This window comes from Pezoporus wallicus, unplaced genomic scaffold, assembly GCF_028554395.1.
Source record: "Pezoporus wallicus isolate ANWC-B61680 ecotype Strahan unplaced genomic scaffold, APGP_CSIRO_Pwel_v1 contig_14033, whole genome shotgun sequence".
Classification (NCBI taxonomy): Eukaryota; Metazoa; Chordata; class Aves; order Psittaciformes; family Psittacidae; genus Pezoporus; species Pezoporus wallicus.
In genome coordinates this window covers 231,077-246,341 of record NW_026636703.1, presented here as the reverse complement: position 1 = coordinate 246,341, position 15,265 = coordinate 231,077, and the positions used below count along the sequence as shown (strand labels likewise).

General features: G+C 66.4%; 4 protein-coding genes across 5 annotated transcripts; 1 reads left to right on the top strand and 3 right to left on the bottom strand.

Moving 5' to 3' along the window:
• Nucleotides 1-457: 457 nt before the first annotated feature.
• On the bottom strand, nt 458-6,645 carry CNKSR1 (connector enhancer of kinase suppressor of Ras 1). The gene is made up of 21 exons (XM_057401232.1): nt 6,512-6,645; nt 6,094-6,251; nt 5,727-5,917; nt 5,554-5,638; nt 5,272-5,313; nt 4,953-5,183; nt 4,819-4,878; nt 4,475-4,543; nt 4,015-4,134; nt 3,765-3,850; nt 3,164-3,300; nt 2,955-3,079; nt 2,654-2,684; nt 2,371-2,543; nt 2,215-2,288; nt 1,736-1,807; nt 1,569-1,642; nt 1,284-1,348; nt 1,124-1,214; nt 743-924; nt 458-661 (listed from the first exon to the last, which is right to left on the bottom strand). Exons 1-21 carry the CDS (start codon nt 6,561-6,563, stop codon nt 461-463), a joined length of 2,319 nt encoding a protein of 772 aa, XP_057257215.1. The 5' UTR covers nt 6,564-6,645; the 3' UTR covers nt 458-460.
• Nucleotides 6,646-8,945: 2,300 nt separating this feature from the next.
• Nucleotides 8,946-9,928, bottom strand: ZNF593 (zinc finger protein 593). The gene is made up of 3 exons (XM_057401198.1): nt 9,717-9,928; nt 9,521-9,583; nt 8,946-9,376 (listed from the first exon to the last, which is right to left on the bottom strand). The coding sequence occupies exons 1-3, from the start codon at nt 9,911-9,913 to the stop codon at nt 9,175-9,177; spliced, it is 462 nt and encodes a 153-aa protein (XP_057257181.1). The 5' UTR covers nt 9,914-9,928; the 3' UTR covers nt 8,946-9,174.
• Nucleotides 9,929-10,387: 459 nt separating this feature from the next.
• On the top strand, nt 10,388-11,342 carry CUNH1orf232 (chromosome unknown C1orf232 homolog). Its single transcript, XM_057401231.1, has 4 exons — nt 10,388-10,519; nt 10,612-10,698; nt 10,784-10,881; nt 11,083-11,342. The coding sequence occupies exons 1-4, from the start codon at nt 10,433-10,435 to the stop codon at nt 11,339-11,341; spliced, it is 531 nt and encodes a 176-aa protein (XP_057257214.1). The 5' UTR covers nt 10,388-10,432; the 3' UTR covers nt 11,342.
• Nucleotides 11,343-11,950: 608 nt separating this feature from the next.
• On the bottom strand, nt 11,951-14,585 carry FAM110D (family with sequence similarity 110 member D). 2 transcript variants are annotated; one of them, XM_057401229.1, is made up of 2 exons: nt 14,413-14,585; nt 11,951-13,035 (listed from the first exon to the last, which is right to left on the bottom strand). In XM_057401229.1, exon 2 carries the CDS (start codon nt 12,914-12,916, stop codon nt 11,951-11,953), a length of 966 nt encoding a protein of 321 aa, XP_057257212.1. In that variant the 5' UTR covers nt 12,917-13,035; nt 14,413-14,585. The 2 variants fall into 2 exon arrangements, with proteins under 2 accessions (XP_057257212.1, XP_057257213.1); XM_057401230.1 differs by lacking the exon at nt 14,413-14,585 and adding an exon at nt 13,988-14,090.
• Between the last annotated feature and the right edge of the window lie 680 nt (nt 14,586-15,265).

Here is a 15,265-nt window from a genome sequence, read left to right as displayed (position 1 = left end):
ACAGCTAGTTTCTGAGGCAGCCGAGGTGGCGTAGGCAGAGAGAAGTGTGGCACAAGGAGCTAGGAAAGGGGATATTGGGAACGAGAGGGATGGGAAGCAGGACAGAAGTGTAATGAGAGAGGAAAATTGAGAGATTGAGGGGAAAAAAGTGGAGCGATGGAGGGTTAGCATAAGGGATAGGCCAAAGCCCACTGGGGATCTGCAGCCTTGGTCTATCCTCTGCCCTCAGCAGCCCCTTTTCCAACATGCAGGCAAGGCAAAACGTCCTTGAGAAGAGTCACTCCTGTCAGTGCAGGTCCCAGCCAAGGGACGGGGGTGGAGCAGGAGCCACTTTTCCTGTGGCAGCTCCATGCTGGGGGCTGAGCCTCCAGAAACATCACCACTGTCCCGCACACCCCCCTGCACGGGCAGAGCACCCGCTCTGCTCCCACAGCACTGCCAGACAAGGTGAGGGGGGGGTTCAGGGCTCAGCCCCCTCCTGGGGGAGGCCACGCTCGGCCCCAAGCCCCCTGTCATGGTCCTGGCCCTGCCGCCCGGCCCAGCACTCCCGCAGCTCCTGGTACAGCTCCTGGTGCTCCTCCTTCCAGCGGGAGAAGCGCTCCGAGGTGAGCGCAGCATCGCTGAGCAGCTGCTCCAGGGCCTGCAGCTCCGCCAGCTTCGCCTGCTGGCAAAGAGGGGTTGTCCTGGGGCGCTCACCCACGGGCAGGGTGCTCTGCAGGGTGAGGGGGCCGTGGGCACCCACCTTGAGCGTGCTTTGCAGGGCCCGCACCGCGTGCACCTTGGCGTTGATGAGGGGGTTCTTGCTGCGGCGGACGAAGGACTTGCGGTACTGCTCCTGCGTCAGGGCCTGCTGCCGCCCCGTGAGGGACACCCCCCCCTGCTTCAGGCACCGCATCAGGCACTCGAGGTCCTCCCCACTGGGTTCTGGGTGAGGAAAGGGGCAGTGTTTCAGCCCCAAATCCCAAGGTGCTGCCCCTGCCCTGAGAGAATCCCAAGACGCTACACGGTTTACACCCAGATACATCCCAATTCATGCACCCCCCAGCACACATGCACACCAAAAGGGAGGCCCTAACTTAAAAGGATGCACACAAGGTGACAGATGTCACCCCCCAGCACTCACCCGTGGATGTGCAGGGCTGGGGGCTGCCGGGCTCACTGCAAGCTGGGAGGAGCTGGGGTTTCTCTGGGGTATTTTGCAACCTTTTCCTTGGCTGAGGGACAGATGGGGTGAGACAAGGATCCTCCATCCCCTCCCCAGGGTGTCCCGAAGGGCAACTCACCAGGTCACAGCCAGGCCTGGGGCATTCATCATCGGGGTCCTCGGCTTCTGTCTCACTGTAGCAGTCTGGAGGTGGAAGGGGAGGACAGTGACAGCAGAGGGAGTGGGAAGCCCCTGCTGCCCCCCCTCCCAGCCCTCAGCATCACCCCAGACCTCCTCTCAGGGAGCATTTCCCACATCTCCCCCAGATGATGGGAATGATGGACCGGGCATAGCTGTCCCCGCAGGGCTCCCATCTCCCCCAGGGGAACTGACCCCATCTCCCACCCCAAGAAGGGCCGGTTACCTTCCTCCCTGTCTGGGACCAACTGGTGGGCCAGCGTGTACTTTGTTTTGGCTGTTATTAAGTGACTGACCCACCTGGGGAAAGAAAGGACACACATACAGCCAGGTCATGGCCAGCCCCGTGCCGTGGGACCGGCACTGGTGGGCGCTGCCTGGTGTGTTACTCACATGCTCAAATCAGCCAGCGTTTCTGCAGCGAAGATGAAGGGCTTGTACCTCTGATGGCAGAGCTGGAACACGCTGGAGCAGGGCAAGCAGGCAGCTGCTTTTGCTGCTGTGGTTATCCAGCAGCAGAGCCAGTCCCGAGCCCACATCCAGCCTCTCCTGTACCATAGCCCCACCATCCCAACCCAGCCCTGGAGTTCAGGCTTTTCCCTGCCATTGAGGCTGCTCTGGTGCTCATCCTTGTCCCAAGTAACACCGGTAGCACAACATACACATTGCTCAGAGCAGGGGCTCCCATGCTGCGGGAAGGCCAGTCCTGCAGCCCTGTGGGGACACCACCAGCCCCAGGGGGACCCTATCATGGCCACAGGGACATGCAGGTGGCACCCAGGAGGACTCTTCAGCATGTGCCCTTGGGACAGCATCACCCACCCCGTTCCACCAGCAGCCAGGAGGTCCACGGTGAGACAGACCCCACTCACTATTTCTTCTTCTGCTCCCTTGTGCTCTCCAGGTCATAGGTGGCCACGTTGACGAGTCCTGCAGCCTTCTCATCCTGCACAGGAGGCAGCTGTGTCCAGCACCCAAGCGAGTGCGGGGGACAGGAACCCCAAGGACACCCTGGGGTTGCCACTCACGTTGGGGTGATGGTACCAGTAAAGCGTGTGGCCCTTCAGCACAAACCAGCACCGCTTCCACTTCTGGGCCATGAAGCCCACGTGATCCTTCTTCTTGAGGAGCCAGCCATCGCAGTCCACCCGGCCCAGGTCCCGGCACGAGACCCGCCGGCGGCTCAGCCTGCTCGCCACTCCTGGCAGCCAGGGCATTGGGGGGGTCAAGAGCAGGGAGAGGCAGCAGGAGGCAGAGGCTGGGGGAGCCCCCAGTCCCTGTGCACACCAGCCCCAGCAGGGTCCTGCTCACCTTTTGGTCTGCGTCCTCTCTGGGGGCTTCCCTGGATGGGGAAAGAGAGACAAGTGCTTAGGGACAGCGCAGGGGGGGTGAGTGCAGAGCAGCATTAGATAACCCCAACTCCCCCCCAGCAGTACCCACAGCCCCTTAGGCACCCCCAGCTTGCACTCCCCTCAGCAGAGAGCTCACCCCAGCACAGGCATTCTGCCGCCCAGCTCTAACATTCATGTCCTGTGTGCCCCACACTGATGCCCTCCCAGTGTCTGTCCCCCCCCCAGCCAAGGCTCAGCGCTCCCCTTCCACCAGTTCTCACCTCCCGAGGGTGCTGGCTGAGGTCTGCACCCCCAGCCCCCTCCGCAGGGGCTGCCATGGGGCTGAGCTCTGCAGCAAGGGTGCCTGGAGGGGAGCCACTCTCCTGTGCCACCTCCTCTGCAGCACCTGCACACAGCAATCAAGGCTGCAGCTTCCTGCCCCAGGGGAGAAACTGCTGCACCCCAGGTACCCCCTCTGCTCCCCTCCTACCATAGCTGGGCAGTGCTGGCAGCTCCCCCACAGCCACCCTGGGCAGCCTCGAGTTCTGCTTGTCCTCTCCTGCCTCTTCGTCCGTGACAGGGTCCAGTGCAGAGTCTGGCCCCGAGTCAAAGTCGGCAGCAGCAGCGCTGGAGGAAAAAGGGATCCTTAAGCTCCAAACCCCCTTGAGCACTGTGGGTGTCCCACTGCTGGGCTCCAGCCAGCCCCACGCTTGCTCAGGCACCCACAATTCTCCCTGCCCAAGGAGGAGTGGGGCTGGAGGCAATGGCAGCAGAGCCTCAGCACCAGCTCCAGCAGCAGGGCCAGAGCCCGGCCTGGCGGCTCCTGCTACCGGCTCCACACACGCCTTTCCATTCCGGGAGAGGAGAAAAGTCACGTCTAAATATAGCCCCAGCCCCACTAAAACGTTACCAAGTGAATGAGTTACAAACACAACCGCTTTTTTTTCCATTCCTTAAGACCACTGGCAGCTTCCCAGCACGCTTGCAGCAGCGGCCACGCTGCTGGCACCACTCCAGCCAGGAAGAGGCTTCGGATGCAGCTCCATGGTGGCCGGGCTGGAGGAGTTGGGGTGCCAGGGGACCGGGCTCACCTGGAGCTCAGGGACACGGGGCTGCCTGGGCACTCACTGCTTCTGGTGCTGGTGGAATCTGCAGCATCCAGAAATGCTTCCAGGAGCTGCGGATGGAGTGTCAGGCCCAGGTGACATCCCGCCAGAGAGCCCAGAGCTTGAGGGACCACCAATGTGATGGGAGATGCCCCAGCTCCAAGCATCCCTGTGGTGTTCCCAGCATAGCCCAGTGTGGCACTGGGGCTGTACTGGGAGCGCTGGGATCACTCACCTGCTGCCTGGGAGAGGACGGGGAGCCAGGCAGGTCAAGGGGGATCTTCTTCAGCACCAGCGTCACTTTGCTCACATCTTCCAGCAGCTTCTTTGCCAGGTTGACACGTGTCCAACCCACCTGCGTGCACTGCCTGGTGAGCCACAGGGGACACCCACAGCCCCACACTGCCCCACTGCCTCCCAGCCCTAGGCACTCCCATGGCTCCCACATCCCCTAAACCTTCCCAGACAGTGGCTTCTGTGACCCCCAGACCTTTCCCAGCCATGGCTCCTGCACTCTGCAGGACACAGCTCCTGTGTCACCCCCCTGCAAACCCTCCCAGCTGCAGGTCTCGTGTCCCCCCTAAAACCTTCTACCCACAGGCCCTGTGTCCCCCAAACCCTTCCAGCCCTGCCGCTCCCCATCCATGAGTGCTGAAACCAGCACCACTCCTGTGCCCATGTGTTCTCCAACTCACCACAGTCTGCTCATTGACCTGTACGATCTCATCTCCCGGCAGGATGAGGCCCCTGTGGGCAGCCAGGGCCTAGGGCAGAGGCAGGGTGGGATTGGGGTAACCAGCACACAGGGGTTAACCATTACCCAGCACCTGAGCTGGCACAGCACTGGCTGGTAGGACTGGGATGCGGGGGGGGCTCCCACCACAGACCAGGCTCTGCTCTCTTAGCTACATGGTCTTAGCTGCAGGCAGCCTCCCCCAGCTCAGCTCTGGGAGGGGTGGAACCCCCCCAGCAGGAGCTAGAAGCGGGTGACTGAGGGACAGCGTGGGGTGACAGGCAGGGAAGGGAGCCCCTCACTCACCTCCGAGGTAGCTGCAGACACAAAGTGCAGGCAGGAGGTGGTGGAGGTGATCTTGAGGCCCTGGGAGGGGACAGGAGGGAGGTGTGAGAGGGATGCCAGGCACTGGGGGGGGCACCGGGGCAATGGGGACTCACCAGTGGGGCAGTGAGGAGTTGGGGGCTGCTCCCCAGGGGCTCAGAGGGTGGCGTTAGGGTGTCAGGGGACGTCGGGGGGCTCCCCCACGGGCTGGAGGGCAGCATCAGGGTGTCAGGGGACATGGGGGGACTGCCCTGCAGCACCACACGCTGCAGCACAGCCCTGCGGTCCAGCAGCGCCGGGGGGCTGCAGCCCACGATGCTCTCACAGATGCCCACGATGTGCTGGCACTGCGGGTGACAGCGGGGGCTGAGGAGAGGCTGTGGCAGCATTATGCCCCCCCCCGTGCCTGCCAACCCCTCCTCACCCAGCACTTACAATCTGCAGGATCTGGCTGTCCCTCTTGGCCGCAGGACAGTCCTGGGGAGGCAAGACACGGGGCTGAGCAGGACGGGATGGCTGAGCCCCCTTCCATCCCAGCTGGGGAGGCCCCACAGGGAACCCCCCTCATGTACCACATCCCCCCTTGCCCCCACTCCAGCAGGCAGAGCTTTGGGGGACATGAGAGCAGAGGCTGGCTCTACCCCCCCACCCCCACCCCCCCCAGCATCACACCCATCACCATGGCCTTGGGGCAGCACAACCACCCTGGGCACCCACCGCCTGCAGCGCCTCTGCCAGCTGGGTGCAGAGCAGGACGATGTCCTGGCTGGCCGAAAAGTCGTTGAGGGTGGAGAAGAGGTACCTGGGTATGGAAGGGTTGGGGGGCAGAGAGCTCAGCCCCAGCTGTGGGGGGCACCCAGCACCCGCAGCTGCCCTTACCCACCCCAGACCTGTTGAGCCAGGAGAAGAGCCCCTTGGCAGCCCTGACCAGGTCGACGACACGAGCCAGGAGGGCGAGGGAGGGCGGCCGGGGGGCAGCCCCCGCCGGCAGCCCCCCCAGCACCAAGCTCTGGGTGCCCTGCGCCAGCTCCTGCAGCCTCTCCGTCAGTGTCCGCAAGCTGGTGCTCGCCAGCCCCGCTTCCTGCGGGGACACGGATGAGGGCAGTGGGGGTCTATGGGGTGCTTCCAGATCCCCGCCTGCATCAACACAGGGTGCCCCAAACACACCCCCCCCCCCCCTTCCCCCAGCCCGGGGTGCACCCACATCCCTCCTCCCACCGCGGGAGCCCCGCAGCACCCATGGGTGCCAGCACTCACCAGGGCACGGAGCTGCTCCACGGCCTCCAGCAGGAGCTCCTGGTGCCCCAGGCGCCGTACTCCCAGCGCCTCCAGCGCCGCAGCCGAGAGCCGCAGCAGGTCGGGCCCCGCCAGCCCCCACGTCTCAAAGGGGTACCCTTGCACGGCGCCGTCCAGCCCTGCCCGAGGCCGCACTGAGTCCGGGCACCCCAGCACAGCGTCCCCGGGAGCCCCTGCCCGGGTCATGCCCGGCTGCTGGCAGAGCCCGCTCCGTGCGAGGAGTGGAGCCGGTCTCAGTCCAGACGGCACGCACGGACAGAGCCCCCCCCCCCCCCCCCCTCGAACCCCGGCTGGATCCAGAGGCCAACCCTCACCAGGGACAAGGGGAAGGAGCCCATGGGTACCCCCCCCCCCCCCCCGGCTCAGCCGCGGTGCTCACCTCGGAGCCAGGCCGCTGCCTGCGCCGGGCCCCAGGTGCCCACGGGCTCCATGGCGGCCAGGCCGGAACGGGCGGCGGGAGCGGCCGCTCACCTGCGCCAGCGCCGGGCGGCCCCATGGGCGCACACGCGCACCGCTCACCGGGACGGCCCAGAGCGGGGCTGCGGGGCGAGGCCCGGGCGCGCCTCCGGTGAGTCACGGCCCAGACACACGGGGACAAACGGGCCCCGCTCAGGGCAGCGCCCGCAGCTCCCCCTCCCCACGCAGGGCATGCGGTGAGCGCCGAGGCCCGGCACTAACCGGAGCCAGCGGCCCTGTGGGTGCGAGGCTCGGCTTCACAGAGCCCTCGGGGGCAGGATTCCCACCGCTTCCTTCGCAGCTGAGCGCAGCCCAACCCTCCCGTCAGTGACCCCCCCCCAACGCCCCGAGCGGCCCTGGCCCGGCTCGGCCTCCCCCGGCACCTCGGTGCCCGCCTGCCCCCGCCCCAGCGTGTGCGCTTGGGGGAGCAGCAGGCGCTGATCGCGGCTGACAGCGCTCGGCGCTCGCTGGGTGCGCGCTGCACGGCCCGGGGGTGTGGGGTGGGGGGGCCGTGGGGCAGGCGGGGACGGACGCAGACCCCTCACAGCGGCCAGGGTGAGGGGTCTGAGGCTGGGCAGGGGGGAAGCGGCCCCGCTGCTGCCCCACGGGGCCTGATCCCGCTGCGCCATGATCATCCGCCCCAGACGCTTAACCCCGGGGTACTTCCGGCTGCTCCAGGTAAGGGGGGGACTCCGGGGGGGTGAGGATGGGACCCACAGGGACCCCTGTGCTGCCCGCCAGGTCCGCGAGCCGTGCCCGGCCGTATCCTGCCTCCAGGTTAGCTGCGAGGGTGCTGCTGGACCCTGCGAGCGCTGCACCGGGCACTGTAACAGCACCCCTGGACCCCCCCCCCCGGGGGACCACGAAGCTGTCCCCATCGCCCCTGCATCCCCCCAGCTGGGTGTGATGGGGATGCTCAGGGCACGGCCTCAGGCGCTTGCCCCTGGCGGTTGTGGGGCTGTGCCTCACGTTCCGCTCCCCTCTGCTCTCCTCTCTCCCCCGCAGATGCAGCTGGCAGCAGGGCGCAGGGCCGAGCCGGGGGGGCGGCTGCTGACCCCCCTGGCGCTGCTGCTGGCGGCTGCCGGGCTCTGCCTCTCCTTCTACAGCGCCCGCAGGATGGCCGACCCCAGCAAGGGCCCCCCGGAGCTGTGAGGAGGGGTCCGGCAGCGCTGCAGGGGGGGTCAGGGTTCCCCTCTGCCCACTGGCCCCCACCTCAGCTCTGCTGCCAGCTGCGGCGTCTTCCCAGCTCATCTGCGCCATGCCCAGCCCTTCCTCCCTGCCCCGGCAGCACAGGGCCCTGGGGCCAGGGCACACGCGCCTCTGTCCACGTCTGTCCCCGCTTTTGGGAGCCAGTTCATCAGCTGGGATGGAGAACGCAGAAGCCACCTCCTGGCTCCGGAGCAGGCAGCTGAGCCCCGGGCCAAGGCACTGCAGGACACCGGGATCCAGCCCCAGGAGCAGGGACCGAACAAACAGACAAGAGGGAGCGACTGGGGGCTGCATCCTTTTTCCTTTCCCCTGCCAGTAAGAGGTGGCCAAGGAGCCACCCCGCTGGTGGCCACATGCAGCCCCCCACCATCCACATGCAGCCACAGCCAGCGGAACCCTGCAGGAACAGAAACCAGCACTGAGCACCATTAGTGACACAAAAGGAGGGTTGGGACCTGCAACAATGGGGAGCGGGGCTGATGGGGCCATGGGGTCAGTGACTGCCTCCTGGCAGGCGCTTCCCACTGGGGTGGCATCTGAAACCTTCCAGCCCCACCCTGCATTCACCAAACCCTCCCAGAGCTGCAACACTGCATCTCCACAGAGCTGGGGGAACAAATCCGGGCGGGCTGCATGGAAATAAACCCTTTCCTGCTGAGCACAGCTGTGGGGTTGCTCTGCTTTTCTGCTGCTCCAGCCCAGCACTACAGCTCGGCAGGAGACGCGAACCTCTGGCACAAGCGGTTTGCTGCCAGGGCTGCATCAGTGATACCCACGCTGCAGTGCGTGGTGACATTGTCACTAAGTCCCAGGCAGCGTCACCAGCAGGATCACAGCATCGGGCTGGTGCACGCAAGGCAGGGAGCCTGATCACAGCACACATGCAGCCCCAGCCCAATCACTTGTAGACGTTGGGGTTTAAGGGACAGGAGCCTGGAAGTATTCCTTCCAGGGGACATCAGGACTCCTCTCTAGGGACCCAGCACCAGAAGCTGCTTTGCCAACAAGGCAGGGACAAGGCTGTTCCTCTGGGCTGGTGCTGTTTCCCTTTGCATGATCAGGAAGAACAACCAATGAGGCTGTGCCCCAAGCAGGGCAGGCACATTGACAGAGAGCTCTCAACACTGCCGGGCTGTTCACTGACGTGCTTTAATGGAGGAGTCTCTGGGGTAACCGCTGACCTACGGAGAGGGGCCTAAAACTGCTCCACAAGCAAAGAGAGGAGTGCACAGTCCTGCCAGCACTGAGGGAACAAGCAGCCTGCCCCTGCCCTGGGAAGATGGGGGCACCTGGGGTCTCGCTGGCTCCTTCTCCTCATTAGAGCCGTGGGCAGCAGCGCTGCCAGGAGCAGTGTTTGCCTGCTGGGACGTGTTCCTCTCACACAGCTGAAGACAAAGGCACCCTCACAGAGCCACTCGGCCCCTCAGTCCGCGGCGCTGAGCTGGACGCCTCCATCTCGGTGACCTCCTCCAGCGGCTGGGTCTGCACCTCCACCTTCTTTGGGGGGATGTAGGAGCCCATCCCAGCGGCACGCTCGGCCTCCTCCTGCGTGTACGGTGCCTCCCGCAGCTGCTTCAGCCTGCGGGGAGGGCGGAGGGGAGGGGTGAGGCTTTCAACCCCAGCTCCTCAAACCCAGAACCGGCGCTGCCTCACCCCCATGAAGCAGACGCAGGTCACAGGACCACGGGGTGGCTCAGGACCCCCCGCTCCGGCACCCCGTTACCTCTTCTTGTGCACCTTGGACCGGAAGTGCTCCTTCATGCTGGTCAGGTCCACAAAGTAGCGCCTGGAGGGGTACAAAAGAGGGGGGGGTCAGGCTGGGGAGTGCCAGACCCATGGCTCTCGTGTGTTCCCCTATGGCCGGTTCCCATGGGGCAGGACCCCCGAGGGGTTAGAGACCCCCCGGCCCCGGCACGCACGCGCAGTGCAGGCAGTAGAACTGCGCGCATCCCGGCAGGTCGGGGTCGGGCTCCTGCCGCAGCAGCCGCGCCGCGTTCTCGGGCCGCAGGTCCCGGTGGATCTCGTCCAGGTCGCGCCGGCGCCGCTTCGTCTTCAGCTGCCGCGCCAGCGAGTGCGAGCGGTGCGCGCCGGTGCGGCGGCCATTGCGCGGAGACATGGCGCGAACGCACGCGGCGACAGGCCCCGCCCACCCAATGACGTAAGCACGCGGGCCCCGCCCACCCACAGCAGGCCCCGCCCCCCGGCTCCGTCCGCCGGCCGCGCTCCGCGCAGGGCCCGGTCACTGCTGTGATGAGCCGGGCAGGGCTCAGCACAGCGCGGCCCGGCCCCGATCGCGTTTCCTCCGCTCCGGGTGATCAGTTACACATGGGAGCCCATGGCCGGAGCAGTGCGAGGCCCCAGCGTGCGCTCTGCTCGGCGGGCTTGGGGCAGCCCCAGCCCTGCGGGGCCGCTGTGGGCAGGGGGGGCTGGGGCGGGGGGGGGGCACTGGGGGGGTGCGGAGCTGATGAGAGCGGCTGCTCCCGCGCTGCCCCAGCTCCGGCCGGGCTCAGGTTCCCCTTTGTGCTCGGAAGGAGCCCCTGAAACTTTAATGAAGCCACCGGATCGCCGGGGCGGCGCGGGGGTGCCCTGCTCCCCACAGCACCCGCCGGCTCCCAGCCCCGCAGAGCCCCTCACCATGGCCCAGGGCTTCTGGCAGCTCTACAAGGCCAAAGTGCTGCGGACCCTGGGGGAGGCTCGGGCAGACGGGGAGCTGCAGGAGGAGGTATGGAGCCTGGGTCCTCCCAAAGCGGGGTGACCGAGCTGCCTGCCCTCCCCTTGCCTGCACTCCTGCCCTCACTTTGGGGTTCGTTGCAGGGGGACCAGCCTGAGCTGATGGAGATGGCTGAGCCTCCCGTGCTGATGGAGGAGGGCCCCAGCCCCGTGTCCCAGCTAGCGAGGAAGGTGAGGAGGGGGCTTGGGGAAGCCGCGGGGGCCCTGCTTAGACCCAGGGCTCCCCAGTAAGCCCAGTGCTGCCTCTCCCCTGCAGGTGCAGGGGGTGGGTGCTCGGGGCTGGCGGACACTTTCATCCCTCTTCACCCGCGAGGACGAGCACCAACTGCTCAGCCCCGAGCTCTGCGCAGACCAGTAAGTGGCACTTCAGTGGGGGGGGACCCCAGAGCCTGGATCCAGCCCCTGCGAGCTCACGACCCCCCCCCCCCCAGATCTCATGAGGCTGGGCTGGGGGGGCAGCATGGAGGGGGACCTTGGGGGTGCCAGTCCTGGCCACTGTGGGACGCAGTGAGAAGGGTCCCTACACCGACATCCCCATGCCCGCTCTCTCCCCAGCCCGCTGGCCGCCTCGCCCCCGGAGCCGCCCCCCTCTGAGAAGACTTCCAGCTTTTGGGGTCTCTTTGCCACCAAGTGGCAGCAGGCACCGGGGCTGGACAAGGAGGTGTCCCCCCCGGAGCTGGCCGAGAGCCCCGCGGAGCCATCAGGTGACGATGGCAGCGACCTGCGGGAGCCGGAGGAAGGAGCCTTCCGCTGGGGCTTCCTGGAGGGCAAACTGGCCGAGATCCGGAATAAAACCGCTCCCAAGGGCAAGTAGAGGAGGATGCGGCAGCGGGACCCTGCAGCAGCACCAGCGGCTCCGGAGGGCAGCCCCTGCCCACAGCCGAGGGGGGCTCCGCGGTGTTTCGCAACGTGTCTGCACTAAAGACCCCGAGGTGCCCCCTTCTCCCCGAGCCCTGCCTGGTGCTTGCTTCGCCCTTGTCCCCCCACAGGAGCCCTATTGCCCCTGGAGCAGCGTGGCCCCACAGCGGGATGGGGAGCTGTCCCTCCCCCCCGCCAGCCTAAGCTCTGCCCCACACGAACCACACGCGACGCCCTATAAAAAAGAGCCAGGTTTATTGAGCGCTACTCCGGCCCCTGAGGGGTGGGCACTGCCTGCAGTGGGGGGCTCGGGCTCTGCCCACCCCATGGCTTCCAGCTGGTGCAGGGCATGAGCGGAGACAGGGAGGATGGAGCTGGGTCAGGCACGGGGGCAGCAGCCTGCCAGCCCTGTGGACAAGGACAGACTCCCCCAGGGGAGCCCCTTTCCCACCTGCCCTCCAGGTGCCCCTGTGGACTCCTCCCTGGTCCTGGGTAGACCTGGCGGCCCTCTCAGCCAGCTGCTCCGTAAGCACCAGAACGGCGACATCCCCGGGGCTACCTCCACTTAGACAGCGGGCTCCTGGGCCGCCACCCCCGCTCGCTGGCAGTCGTAGAGCCACTTGATGATGCGGGCGTTGCGTTCTACCACCGAGACGGCAGAGCCCAGCCGAGCATCCGGCTCTTCCTCACCCGGTCCCACCTCCCCATCGCTGCCCCCCGAGGCCTGCCCGGGCTCCGACTCGCAGGAGCCGTGGAGCAGAGCCCGGGAGTTATCCCAGCCCGCGGGCACGAACCTCTCCCGGCCCAGCAGCTCCACCAGCGCCCGGTCCAGCCCGCAGCAGTTGAAGAACCGCTCCTGCTCCGAGAGCGGCAGCGACAGGCGCAGAGCCAGCGCCGGCTTCCCGGGGGGCTGCGCCACGGAGCCGCCGGGCAGAGCGACGATGCCAGCGCTGCCACCTCCGCTGCCGGCACCCGGCGTCCTCGCCTCCTCCTCCTCCTCCTCCTCCTCTGTGGGCACCCACGGCACGGGGGTCTCGGGGCTCTGGGATGCCGGCGGCCCCTCACCCAGCCCCCTGGGAGGGGACGAGCCGGGGCACTTGTCCCTGCGGGGGCCCTGGCAGAGCGGTCGCGGCAGCGCGGAGCCGTCGGCGTTCTCCTTGTCCCCGTCCGGGCAGTCCCGTCCCTGCCGGTGGATGAGGAGGGCCTCGGGTCTCAGCACGGGGCTCTGGCACAACTCGTGCCGCTGCTGGCGGGCGAGGGCGCGCTGGGCTCCGGGGGAGAGCCAGGGCGAGCGGCTCCGCAGCGCCGGCTCCTGCCGCCGGTTGATGACCTGCAGGGACTTCACGTACTTGGCCTTGTCGGCCTCCAGCCGCTCCACGGCGCTGCACGTCCGGGCCCCGCCACCTCCCGGCTCCCGCGGCCACCCGGGGCTCCGGTTCAGCCGGGCCAGGGGGGAGCCGCGGCCGGGGACCACGAGGTGCAGGTTGCTGGAGGCGCAGGCGGCAAGAGGGGGGCTGCCCGGGGGCACCATCGCCCCCAGCCCTTGAACGTGAACCCCGGTTGCTCTGTTCCCCCTCGAGTGGCTGAGGAGGGGTCCGGTGCTGCGGGCGGGGAGGCTCCCAAAGCTTCGCTTGGCTCCTGGATTAGGCCCTGGGAGGAGAGAGGAGATCCGGGCTCAGCACCAAGGATGCAGCAGTGGCAGGAAGTGGATGGAGGGGGGGATAAAGCAGAACTGGAGGTTCCCTTGATCCCATGCTTTGGCCAAGCAGCGAGCTCTGCCAGCCGGGCACAAACAATCCATGGGCAGGAAGAAAGATGTGCTGACCATCTGCCGGCTTCACCCGCACCACAGGAGCAGCTTCCAACAGGAAGGAATACCAGAGCCGCTGCCTTATCTTGGAGCGCAGGGACAGGAGAACAAAGCCCGTGCACGGGAGAGCTGCTGAGCTGGGCCCCTGGGCCCCTGCGTGGTGGCACCAGGATGCTCTGGGGTGTCTGGGCCATGCTCCCTGCAGCCAGGCTGAGGCATCTCCTGCTCAGTGAGGGGGGCACAGAGCAAAGGGGCTTTATCAGCCCTGGGGCGTGATGGCTCTTGCTCAGCTGTGCCCAAGCATCTGTGCAGGGCCGGGCTGTGGATCCAGGGGTGGGTGCCAGAGGAAGGGGGTCTGGAGCCTGGGCCAGGGTTTGTAAATGCCCAAAGCAGGTGGTTTCACTGAGCAGAAGAGGCCTAAATGGTCATGGAGACCGAGCCCCGCAGCCTCACCAGGTGACAGCAGGGATATGGGGCTGGGAAGAGCAGGATCACTGGAGAGCAACAGCCCAGGAGCCCTCTGCCTGCTCAGCTCCACACAACCCCACGGCCACATCCAGCCCTGTACAAAGAGGGAAACTGAGGCACGTGGTTTGTCCGGTCCCATGCTCCCAAGGGCTGAGCTCCCCACTGCTGGGCAGAGATCCCCAGAAGCTCAAGGGAAGATGCACCCAGCACAGCCCCATCCCCTTCCAGCTTTGCCTTGGCAGAGCCAACGAGCCCAGTGCCCTGCACCAGGCCAGGATCATGCCCAGCACCTGGGCTTGGCAGGTGGAGGATGCTCTCGCTCACCTGAGCCCACACAGGGATGCAGGGATGGGATGCAGGACGCTCTGTTCTTGCCTGGCTCCTGAGCCACCACAGGGAGGCAGGGATGGGATGTGGGATGCTCTGTTCTTGCTCAGCTCCTGACCCCACACAAGGATGCAGGGACGGGGTGCGGGATGCTCTGTTCTCGCTTGGCTCCTGAGCCGATGCAGGGATGGGATGTGTGGATGCTCTCTTCTCGTTGGGCTCCTGCCCCTCTGCCGGCCACAGCAAACTGAGCCCAGGGCAAGCAGTAGCCTCATGTAGAGGTTGAGGAGGAGCCACCCCATTAACCCCTTCCAGCCCAGCCCCACCAGCAGGAGCGCTGTGCCCCAGCCACAGCCTTCACACCCTGGAGCCCACCCTGCCCAGCCAGCGTGACAACTCCCTCTCCTGCAGCCCCAGCTCACCTCAGCAGCTCTCCTCCTCCTTCTGCCACCTCCTTATAGGAGCCTGGCCAGGATTCTGGGATCCACAGCAGGGATGTGCCTCCTCCCAGGCAGGACTGAGTCTCTTTGTCCCTCCCCAGCACACAGCGCATCAAGGACGGGCCAGAGAAACCACGTCCACTCCAGCAGTTCCCGCTCCTCCATCCACCTGGGTGGATGCTGGGTGCGGGTCCAGGTCCTTCCCCAGGATCCTGCCCCATCCAGCGAGGGAGGAGGAGGGAGGCAAGGTCCTTCTGGCACTTTCTCTGCTGGTGGCGAAAGGGTCAAAGCGAACCAGGCAAGTTCCTGCCTCCTCTTCCCCCCTCCCCGGGAAGGGCTGTAAATTGCAGGAAGCCACAATGGGCTGGAGCCGGCCCAGGGGTTATTTTTACCTCCGCCCAGGGCTGGATGCTCCCAGGGGCACCCCCCTATCCCCTGCTCCTGCCTGGGGGGCTGCGAACGTGGGGCTGCTGTGGCTGGGCAGGGGGGGGGCACCGGCTCCCTCCGGCTCCCGCAGCTGGTGTGGATGGAGAGCACTGCCCAGCGCAGGCTCCAGCAGGGACAAAGCTCAGGCATTTGGCCCGGGACCAACTGGGACCATCCCAGTTCCTCCATGTGGTGCTGCTGCTCAGGAACTGGGATGTGAGCAGTGCCAGGAACTGGGTCTGCATCCAGCACTTCCCTGTGCGACAGCACCAGTGCCAGGACTCCTGGGCTGATGAAAACAGAGGCTAAACCAGAGGCTGAGCAGGGTAAGAGCAGCCAGGGCTTGTCCAGGCTCTGCAGGCACTGGGAAGAACCCCAGGAAAAGCAAGGAAGGGACAGGACCTATTCT